Below are 11,216 nucleotides of genomic sequence, written 5' to 3'. Positions count from 1 at the left end.
GCTAGGGCTTAAGGTCAGTGCTCCATTTGGCTGACGTACCTTTATCAGTGTACACGTGATTGTACTGATAAGGTGACATGCGTCTTTAAAGGGGTTAGTGGTTGGGGGGACGAAAATACTCGAGGTACGATAACTCGACTTTGGGGGTGGGCGAACCGTTCGTAGCCGGTGTACGATAACTTGGTGGTGGGGGGGTAATCCCATTTGGGGAGGGAGTGGGCGATGTTATCCAGCATCCATATCACTTGGACTTTACCTGAACCGAATCTTAGTTTTTATCTTTTCGTAACAAAATAATCAAGTCTGTAAACTACCTATGTAGACCAGGCGCTGTCATTTCGCTGTACGCCAAATGTAGTGTAATACACACTGAATAAAAACCATCTGAAGGTGAATATATTTCCTCTTGATATACTTCGATAACCTGACCAGGGGGGCAAGTCGAACCTCGCTGCTCCACGAAGACAAGATCCCCCCCCCCCCCCCCCCCCCCCTAGTGGTCCATGGCAGAACTGCTGTGGGAGAAAATGGATGGATCCTGTTCGAGCAAGGAAGGATTGCAGAGAGAGAGAGAGAGAGAGAGAGAGAGAGAGAGAGAGAGAGAGAGAGAGAGAGACTGCTCTCGGAGCCCATGGAAGCACAGCCGTGAAAAAATCCGGTTGGTTGCATCACCGTGGGACGGTCTAGCCCGGTCGTCTGGGGTTCTCGTGTCCCAACCAGCCAGGTAACTCATGACACTCATGGAGGGATGTTTCTTTCCTCCGTTTTCCCGTGTCCGACAGCAAATTTATTTACACGAATCCCGCTCTGTATCTCAGCCCCAATGGACACCTTTACCTTACCGCGGTTTCGCCAATGAGACGGAATATTTTGCTGAGTAAATTCACGGTAAAGAGATGCCATATGACTCAAGCTCTCGGACCTGGCGGATTATATAGTGATGGTGCGCGTAGCCTGCCGTATCGAGGTACAGTTACAGTTGTACGGGCGGGTTCATAGCATGGATGATTTCCAGTTCCGAAGGCTAACACAACCGGAGGATGGAGTCAGAAGTTTTTGCAGTGAAATAACCACTGGCTTTATGCGTAGTTGTTGCGGTGTGATTTCATAATCGGCGTTCGCTGCGTAAAATCATAGCAGCATCTTCTTACTTGCTGCCAGACACTTGATGGGATTGCCATTCTAATGGGCTTTAGTTGTGTATATTTGCGAATCAGTTTTTTGTTTTGGTGCAACTCGACACTGATGGAATGCCTCATCTTACATCTCCTTAATGGAGGTATTCAAAAACTGTTCTTGAGAAAGTTATTTTGTCAAGAATGCATAATTTTCCCCCCAAAATAATGTTTCCACACGTAAAGATCCCACGAGACATTTCAGGTACATTAACTGTGGGCATTAAGTAACATGTACGCATTGCAAGTTTTCTTTAACCTACGTACTGCAAATTTGCGTTACAATGCGTTACGTAAGCCACAGTTTGTACGCATTGATTCAGGTGCGTGCGTATGTTGTTGCATCAGGCGAATTGTCCTGGGGGATGGATCTCTCTGTCCATGGAGTTGCATGGGGGGCGTCTGCTGGGGCTTCTCATTGCACCTGCGTACATTGAGACAAGACTCCGTGTGGGTCGTGGGTTGATGACGTCACTTTAGATAACTGGTGAGGAAGCCGGTTTCCTGACGTCAGCAGCTCCAGGGGTGTGTGTATCTCTACACATGGCAGCTCGCACGTACACTCGCCATCCTAATCCACGTACACCTGATCTCGCGATTTTGTGAAGTAATTAATCCTCTATTATACTGGTGACCTTCGAAATATGTTTAATGGGGTTGGTTTCTGACTAATGAGGTTGGGAGGTTCCCTTCACCACCTCTTTAGTGTTGCATAATTGTCGGTGGTTAACCATTTTATCATTAATACTTCTATCAGTAATGGCACCTTACAGTTTAGTAGATAGGTATTCGCTCGAACCACACACCGCAGCCAACCTCAATGTTCATCCCCCAACCAATTTCTATCCAAGTAAACCACACAAAACCAGAGTTGAGGAAAGACAAAAAGGCCCCATCCCAGGTGACACTCCTTAACTTTTTAGAAATAGCCGGTATTGGTGCAGAGATAAATTTCAGTGGTTACTTTTCCCACATTTACACACTTGGAAAAATATTCAGAGTTCATGTGTGTATATCACCATTTTCCATCACCCTTAAAGTAATTTCAACCTTTAAATGAGGAATATGAAATACTATTGGAATTTTTAGTCTTTTATTGGCCTATATCCAGTTGGTCTTCACCAACACACTGATACAAGAGTCATACCCACTTGCACGAAACGCAATACAAGTCACCGTGCGAACTTACCATACTACAGCAGACGACGAAGACGAAGACGCACGCACAAACGTCACGCCTTGGGTGCAAGGGATCCTTCGAAGGTCTCTTTGGAAATCGTCAAATTTTAATGCAATGTGTGTGTTCTCCCCTACACCCGTCTCTGTGTACAAGAGAACGTTTAAAGATCTGTCGAGAGAAGTTGCGATATAATGTCAGGATACTTTTCAGAGCAGTGCCAGTATTTTGCAAAATAAATGGAGTTAAAAGCATTCAAAAGTAACTGGTGTTCTTTCAAAGTTCTCAACAGATTTCGTAAAATCTGCATCTATCTTTCAAGCGCCTATTTAGCATTCCGCAGAACCTCTCTCGAAGATGTGTAGTGCTTCTACATGCTTCTTAGGCGCCATCAACCTTCTGCATGTGCTTGATGAGGTCGATGACACGGTGGGAATAACCGAATTCGTTGTCATACCATGAAACGATTTTAGCGAAGGTCTTGCTCAACTGGATACCGGCCTTGGCATCAAAGATGGAAGATCGCAGGTCACCCGTGAAGTCGCAGGATACAACATCGTCTTCAGTGTAGCCCAAAACGCCTTTGAGAGCACCCTCAGAGGCAGCCTTCATGGCAGCCTTGATGTCGTCATAAGAGCACTCCTTGCCGAGACGGACGGTCAGGTCAACTACAGACACATCAGGGGTGGGAACACGGAAGGCCATACCTGTCAGTTTCCCATTAAGCTCTGGAATGACTTTGCCTACTGCCTTCGCAGCACCTGTGGAGGATGGGATGATGTTCTGGGCAGCGCCACGACCACCACGCCAGTCCTTGGCTGAGGGACCATCAACAGTCTTCTGGGTGGCTGTGACAGCGTGGACAGTGGTCATCAGGCCTTCAACGATCTCGAAATTTTCGTGCAAGACCTTGGCGACGGGAGCCAAGCAGTTGGTGGTGCAAGATGCGTTGGATACTACTTTCATATCTTTGGAATATTTCTCAAGGTTTACGCCGCACACGAACATGGGCGCATCCGCTGAGGGGGCAGAGACGATAACTTTCTTGGCACCGCCAGAGAAGTGAGCAGAGGCCTTCTCAATAGTGGTGAAGACGCCAGTGGATTCGACGATGTATTCAGCGCCAGCCTTGCTCCATGGAATGTTCTCGGGCTTCATCTCGTTGAAGACAATGATCTTGTGCCCATCGACCACCAGAGCACCGTCCTCTGCTTTCACCTCACCCTTGAACATGCCGTGGGTGGAGTCATACTTGAACATGTACACCATGTAGTCCAAGGCGATGAAGGGGTCATTCACTGCTACGACCTAGAGGAAGAAAATGACATCTTACTTACTGAGGGTGTAAAGCAAATGAAAAATAATTAAATTTGACTCGTATAGCTTCTCAAAATTACCTTAAAAGTCAGTGGCGTATCACAGGATTCTGCGTCCCTTGAACAAAAGTAATCACTCCAGATATTTGAAACCAGTAAGCTTAATATTTACCTATGTTCCCTATTACTATGCCAGATTATTCAATCTTTTTCACTTTGAAATTATCCTGGGAGTCTAATGCTCTCATTTTCAGCCCCTAAACTATCGGGACCTGGGATAATTAAAGATCTAATTTTCCAGTTTTAAAGCCACCTCCAAACTCTCGGGTCTAGAGCCAAAGAAATCCCCCCCCCCCCAACACAAAATAATATAAACAAAACTTAAGTGTTCTGTAAAACCACTTATAACACAGATAAGCACAGCTGCATAACAAATTGCTAAAGAAAAATATTAAAAGTTAACCAGTCACAGCAAACATAGACTTATCAATGTCAAATACTAGAACAGCACCTGCGATGAAAAAAAAAAAAAAAGTTTTACTGACAATTCCACATAAACGCAAGCTAAAGAATCCTCACCTGCTAATAAATTTGTTCCACTTTTGATTTAGGTGTAAACTCCTTAACAAAGATCAAGTTTTAATCTTTCATTCTTTACAAGGCAGACAATGACATGCCATGGTTGTCTCAAGACTCCCAAAATGAAAAATAAACTGCTTCCAAAAAAACTTGATTGCCATTTTTGTCTAGTCATGTTAATGTTACAAAATCTTACGATTCCCATCACTCGGCACAGACGTATCCAGAGAATGTTTCGAGAACAAAGAAATTTACGCAACGTGCATCGAATAGACTTGTTCACCACCTCCACTGAGGGTACCTTACTGTTTATGTTCATCATGAATGGTTTACACACAAGCGAAAGGGTTATAATATCCCGTACACTATCATGTAGTTTCAATGGGAATGGGAGGCAGGGGATAAACGCACAACTACTGTGGAATGCCAGGTTGAACTAACGATTGAGCAATGAAATTCCATTGCGAAGTAGGGTTACTGTCATTAGAAGACTGGTTGGTGGGAGCCTACCCACAGCGGGTGTGTGTGTGTAATGTATAAAAGTTGATATGGATACGGTATGAAAAATTAATCCAGTGAACTAATGAAATCTCTGTACTAACCTCAGCACCCTTCATAAGGGCAGCGCGAAGGACAAGGCGACCGATGCGGCCGAATCCGTTAATACCAATCTTAGACATGTTGACGGTGGAAGAGGAGAGGTGTTGCGAGAGGACTTCTGTAAAAAAAAAACAAAGGAAAACACGTTCATTAAAAAAAAAGGGAAGAAAACACGTTCATTAGTAAGATGATCAAGCTGCTATCTACAATGTCTAGACACTCCTGCCACCGTCCGTTGCGTCATCAGTGGATCAATACGTGACCTAACTCCTACTGAAACAGGCAGGACGGACGAGATGAACTCCGCAGCCGTAGGTGTGTGTACACACAACTGAACCAGAATCTGAGCAGCTTTTATCACACGGATGTTTCATTTTACATTCTACTCCTCCATTTTCACATCGTGTAAGCGGACGACACACAAAAGGCCTCCGTAATACAAAAGCCAAGAATAATGTTTTGAAGGGGAACTGGCTCACACTCACCACTGGCCGGGTTAGACTGACACCGAACGTCTGCCGGCCGCGCTACTTATTGGGAGGCTCGACGTCACTTGTGACGCGCATGATGCCACCACCACACCCCTATCTTCCAACTACCATAATTCATCTTATATTCCATCCCGAGCCACGACGTAACGAAATTTCGATAAAACAAGCGGGAAAACACGTCGACACGCACATATACACGCAAAACAATGAGCGCAAACAGATATTATATAATGCTCAACGCGGTAACGTCCGTGCCGGCATGGACAGCGCATGCTCCGTCGCTCGCTCCTAGCCTCCTTGGGCGACCTTCAAAGACGAACACAGAGGACAAGTTAACTATATCTTCCATATAGAATATGACGGTTTCATGCAATTACTGGCATACAATGGAATATATGGTACAACCCGGGCGAAAGCAGGGGCAGTGTTACACAATTTACAAGAATCTAATTAACATCAAATTTAGCCAAACACTTAATTTCCCCCGAATAACGTTAATACAAAATACATTCAAAACAAAGGAAAAAATTATTGAAAGAGCGTACACCCCAAAACAACAACGAGGTGTGCTAATCGAGGAATATCAGATGACAAACGTTAATGCTTCCGACAACTGAAGGTCAACCAAGGTGACCCCCTCGAGTACTGCACCAAGGGAGTGGCCCATACGATGGGATATGGCATTAGGATCTCTCTCTCCACCAAGGATGTCTTAAATAGCTCAACAGTACCTAACACTTAACACCCTCCATTCAATCAAAAGAGGCTCCAGGACTGCTCAACCGAAACAAAACCATATCTTCCATTCATTCAATTAGGATTTATATGGCTTTCCATTAACATCTCCCTCTCATCCATTTACTACAATATCAAGGTGAACAAATATTCTACAATCAAAACCCCATTTCAATGATGAGCATTTTTTTTTACACTGGTTCCCTATCGAAATATCCCAAATCCTTTCAATGTCCCCTCCCACCACCACTTTATCATAATTCACTAAGTAACCAACATACTGCATTTGAAGACAATTCAAGACGTCAAAAAAACAAAATATGTCGCGTCCAATAATGATCAGTCGTGAAATGGGCAGCAAATGCATGTACATACTTAAGAGTTAACCAAGTTTCTATGATAACGGGCCCTAGTGCTAAAAGACCTTTCTTAAGGCCCCTACAGACCAAGGCTGTAATACCACCAGTAACTGATAAACACAAACTCCTTTATAATGACAGGTTCTCTGAAAGGACTGCGCTAATAATACACACTCGCCAAAGGTGACTCTGGCTGTGTAACGTCTTGCAGGTGGAGCCCAGGAACACCTAGCAAATGCATGCATTCACTTATTCATAATCATCCAAAATCAATTTCTATGAAAGTCCTGGAGACAGCTATCATATTTCTAAAGGCTCCTGCAGCCCAAGGCTTCAGTAGCAGGGATATGTAATCTAATTTGGAACGAATCTTTTGGAGACACTGTACTCCCTCTGACTTAAGTACCCATTTCATCGACCAACCCCTAAGTGTGGATGAACAGCTGCGTTGACTGTGGACCGACTGCAGCATCCAGGATTCGAACTTATGCGCTCGACCCAGGGCGGCCCGTGAATGTGTTAGTCAAGAACGCTAACCTCAACACAATGGGAGTACACACAAACACACATTGGAAAGGATCACAGTTTTGCGCGTGATCAAGATATTCCCACGAGTCCACGGGGAAAATGAAACGTAAGTACCCAAGTGCACTTTCGTGTAATAATCACATCATCAGGGAAGACACGAGAGAAATATAACAGTCGGTTGATATACATCAAAAGGACGAAGCTAGACCCAAAATCTACAACCTTAGTTTTTACATGTTATTCGTCCATGTTACATCCCATATGAACACAAGAAGAACCAGTACCTAGCGAGTATTTAGGCAAGCCTGTCGACTTTAAATGATTACTGCTAAAATAGTCAGGAAATCTTACGAAAATGCAAGGTACAAGGCTGTATGGAAAAGATAATAAAGCAATCTGCAATTCTTGTTTACTAAACTTCAGTTGCACGTAACCAGACTCTGCTACCAAGGTAAACAAGCTAACATCTACAAAATCAAAAGGAAACAACTTGATATTTAGCAGCATCTACTAATCCACTTTAGATTTTAGTCCGAAACAGTTATATGTCCACATGATATCAGTGATGAATTACTAAGATAACAGGATCCAAGATTTTCTTCAGAATTAAGTTTCACTTTGATTAATTCAGTACAGGTCAATACATTTACAGATCAGAAATTGCTTCATCCATTTTCTGGTAAAACACTGGTTACTTATCTATATACCAATTAATCTACTGTATGGGGCATTAATCACTTTTCTTCCGAAACTTTCGAGAAAACTTTACCCTTACAAGCGGCAACCCAATCTCCTACAATTCTTTTAAACCTACACAAGAATTCCTTGCCTAGAGATTCAGGTGTACGTGTTTGAGAGAGTGAATGGGATGCTGTAGAGTTGCCACAACCCCTGTGTCTAGAGCTGACGAAACCCATAGGAAAGATCACTCGCCACGTATCACAGTACAGACCGGACTGGAATTTCCTGCCTTCGTGTGCCTTGCACCACACTAATCTTTCATGAGGTATGCATATCAATAACTCACTCCAAGAGCTCTGCAATACACATGAAATCAATGAACGTTTAAGCTGCACTGCTTCCGACACTGTCAATTAGAATATCCACCAATAAAATCTAGTAATAAATAAAAATAAATCTACTTCGTATGCAGGTGACTAGTCACTTGTGAAAGGGACCGTGAGGTAGACCTGGTGCGTGTGCAGAGTTTACAATCATAAAGGAAACGTTCCCTATAAATGATACTTTTACTGGAACAGAACCGACGATGGCCACCAAATCTCTCCTTCCTTTCTACAACTAAAATTCCTCTAGACGCTAGATATGAAGACGCTTACACAATACAGTTACCAATTACGTGCATGCTCATAATGATCACGTTACACCACAGCAATACCTTATAAATTCATGGTAGGATCACATCTACGCGAAGTTATCCTTAAGCCTTCATAACGCTACGTGGTGTGGAAGTGTTCTTTATTCTAAATGGACTCACTGCAGAGCTAAATACCACAAAGGCTCACCGAAAGATATTGTGTTATTTAGTGACGCCAAATGGAGAAGAACGGAGGTACAGTGCTCCACTTTTTAGTGATGGAAACGAGGAGCAACTCTTCGAATCCATTCCACTGTTGCTATGTCACGAGCCGGCTAACTTCCTTGTCTCATATTTAGATGGAATGCAGGCACCGACTCGGTCAAACTCCAACGTTCGTTTGAAGGTTTGCGTTATAACTCCAACAGTTATAACGGAACTGATTTTGACCTTGGGTGTGGGGTGGCGTTTTGGGGTGGGTCGTAAATTTTTCCCCACTTTGGAAATTAACCAATCAAACCTATTAATACTATCCAGTGTCGACGTAGGACCCCCAAAAAAGAGCAGTCCAACCTTTCCAACGAAACCTTGTAACGTAAGGTCACCTACGTGTCACCACGCATCACAGTAGTAGTATCGGCAGAGAAGCCTGTAAAATTCCAAGCTGTGGCCAAGCATCGACGTCCACTCCAGGTTGGAAAATGCCACATATTCCGGTAACTGGGTACACAAATGTTATGATAAGTACGTACCACCCCTCTCTACCCCTCGTTCCCGTGCCAGCGCCGACAGGCTATTCATAGAAGAGGAAGCTCTCTTGCACAGACCGTAGGTAGAGACGGGGGGGTTCATGTGAGTACGGATTACACAACCTTATTGACAATTTTCCTTAGGAAAATCAATTCGAATGCGAGCTGCTATTGAATCACTGGCCTTCCCAAGTGTTAATACACAGTATAATGGTTAAAATCATGAAGAACAACCTATACCATATATATACTATAGCTGCATACATTCACGAAACCCGACCCACCAACAAAAAAGAAACGTTATGAAATCAGCACCTACAAGCCAGGTTGGGGTAGGTCGCGTAGGTATAGTTGCCAGTTGAACGGTCGTCCAGGTCAATGACAAGCCTTTCAAAGGTCAAGTATATACGGGCAAGTCGAGTGTACAGGAATAACGGTTGTTAATACCATGTCGCATTACCTCAATACCAGACCATCTCGAGATTAAAAAAAAAATATAAAGGTGTACATCATAGATCTAGTGTGCATTCCTATCACTAGCTAGTGTGCCCCCCTAATGAAACAATACCATTAATATGTATGTATGCTGGTTCCTCCCTAACCAAACCCATCGCTAGGTTCCCCTGATATGCGAGGGCAGTCAACTTCTCGCCTCTGTGCAACAGCAAGATCGGGGACTGGCTCTGTGCCACTCGTCACGCCATCCCCCCCTAGCAACACCACCCTGGGCCACCGAAGGAAGCCCCACCCCAAAGCATTACAGTCACGTGATCACGCCAACCAAAGTACGTCTTTTCAAAGTCCACCTTTTTTTAATCTGACCACCACACAATACACGAACGACGTCCCCTTTTGAATACCGTACAGATGACGACTCGTTACTATGTTGTTTCAACCTTATTCAACCTTATCCCTGCACCAAAGATCTGCAGTGCACCATACAAAAAAAAAAAGGGGGGCTTTATACAACACCATCACTCGCGTCAAGGAAACCCTCAATAAAGCCAAAACAAAAGCAAAACTAAGTGAAGTACAACTTTTTCCCCCACGCTATCAATTCGCCACGCATTTGAGAACAAACGCAGGAAAACGAAACCAAGATAAAAAGCAGATAACCAATGCCGGATCAATACTAGGAGTTGCAGGATCTGGCTTCCTTCGTGGCCAGCTGGGGATCCATAAGTCCTGCCACTTACATAAGGCACCTGAGAGTCTGCAGCAAACCTGCGCGCGTGGGGGAGGAGGGAAATGAGAACCACACCAGCTTCTCCTCCTCCTGCCAAGAACCGCAACTGTCAAAAGCAACCGAGCCGGCTCTTGAACTCCCTTGATATTTAGCGCAATCAACCCAGTTCTTTGCACTCGATCGTGTTCAGTATTATACATAAGCAGTAGGGACCTCGCCTACAACACTACAAGTAAATGACAGTCGTTGTATTTGCTTAAAATTGGAGATAACCGTTAATCTTGCTTACCTCTGATGGCGACCAAGGTCAGACAGGACGGCTTCAGTCAGCTAGCCAGCCGACGGAAATTTTCGTAGTCAAATGAGCTCATAAACTCATCGCTATCTACATACTATAAAATCGATCGGCCATTTTAAGCAGATTCTATACAACTTAACTAGGAAAGTGTGATAAAAGGGATATCACTAAATGTCCTAGAATCATTTAAGCGTCTGTGGTTATATTCCACAATAAGGTACTGTTAAGGCAACTAAGAAACATGCCTGTGTCCCTGAACAATTGCTTTTTTTTCTCTCTCTCTCGAATTTTGTGTATAACCAGTTTTTCGTTTAAGTCTAAATACCATACCGATACGATAGACCAGACTAACGGTAACTTTGAATACGATAATATACACCTTTGACTTTAATGATAGTCTCTCACCTGAAATGTTTCGTAACTCCACTCCATATTTATCGATCGGTTTCTATGGTGACAATGATTGGTTATCAGTAAGCACTGTACACTCGTAAATTACTTCTTTTTTTTACTAAAATTTTTTTTCCTATGGCCAAGATCGTATCAGTTGATGCATTAAGAGATAAATGAATAATTGGCGTCTCGCTCACCTCCTTAAGCCATCCATGGAAGTTAACCTTGGCTAATACGTATCAGATTCTATAAATATATAACAAAGCAATCAGTGCCCTGCCAAAACTTACATAAAAAAAAACCCAAAAACAACCG

General features: G+C 43.5%; 1 protein-coding gene across 5 annotated transcripts in view; it reads right to left on the bottom strand.

Moving 5' to 3' along the window:
* Positions 1 to 2,251: 2,251 nt before the first annotated feature.
* The window catches only part of LOC139763503 (glyceraldehyde-3-phosphate dehydrogenase), a 44,497-nt gene continuing 35,532 nt past the window's right edge, over positions 2,252 to 11,216 (bottom strand). The window contains exons 1-3 of one of the 5 annotated variants that reach the window (XM_071689634.1): positions 10,500 to 10,733; positions 4,850 to 4,965; positions 2,252 to 3,660 (exon numbers count right to left, since the gene is read on the bottom strand). In XM_071689634.1, the coding sequence (XP_071545735.1) occupies positions 2,734 to 3,660; positions 4,850 to 4,927 (1,005 nt within the window). In that variant the 5' untranslated portion in view covers positions 4,928 to 4,965; positions 10,500 to 10,733 and the 3' untranslated portion in view covers positions 2,252 to 2,733. Of the gene's footprint in view, positions 3,661 to 4,849; positions 4,966 to 5,110; positions 5,429 to 10,220; positions 10,323 to 10,499; positions 10,734 to 11,216 lie in introns of those variants that run through there. The other 4 variants (XM_071689638.1, XM_071689635.1, XM_071689637.1 and 1 more) reach the window with 4 other exon arrangements.

The sequence above is a fragment of the Panulirus ornatus genome, chromosome 47, assembly GCF_036320965.1.
Source record: "Panulirus ornatus isolate Po-2019 chromosome 47, ASM3632096v1, whole genome shotgun sequence".
Lineage (NCBI taxonomy): Eukaryota > Metazoa > Arthropoda > Malacostraca > Decapoda > Palinuridae > Panulirus > Panulirus ornatus.
This window is presented reverse-complemented; position numbering and strand designations above follow the sequence as displayed.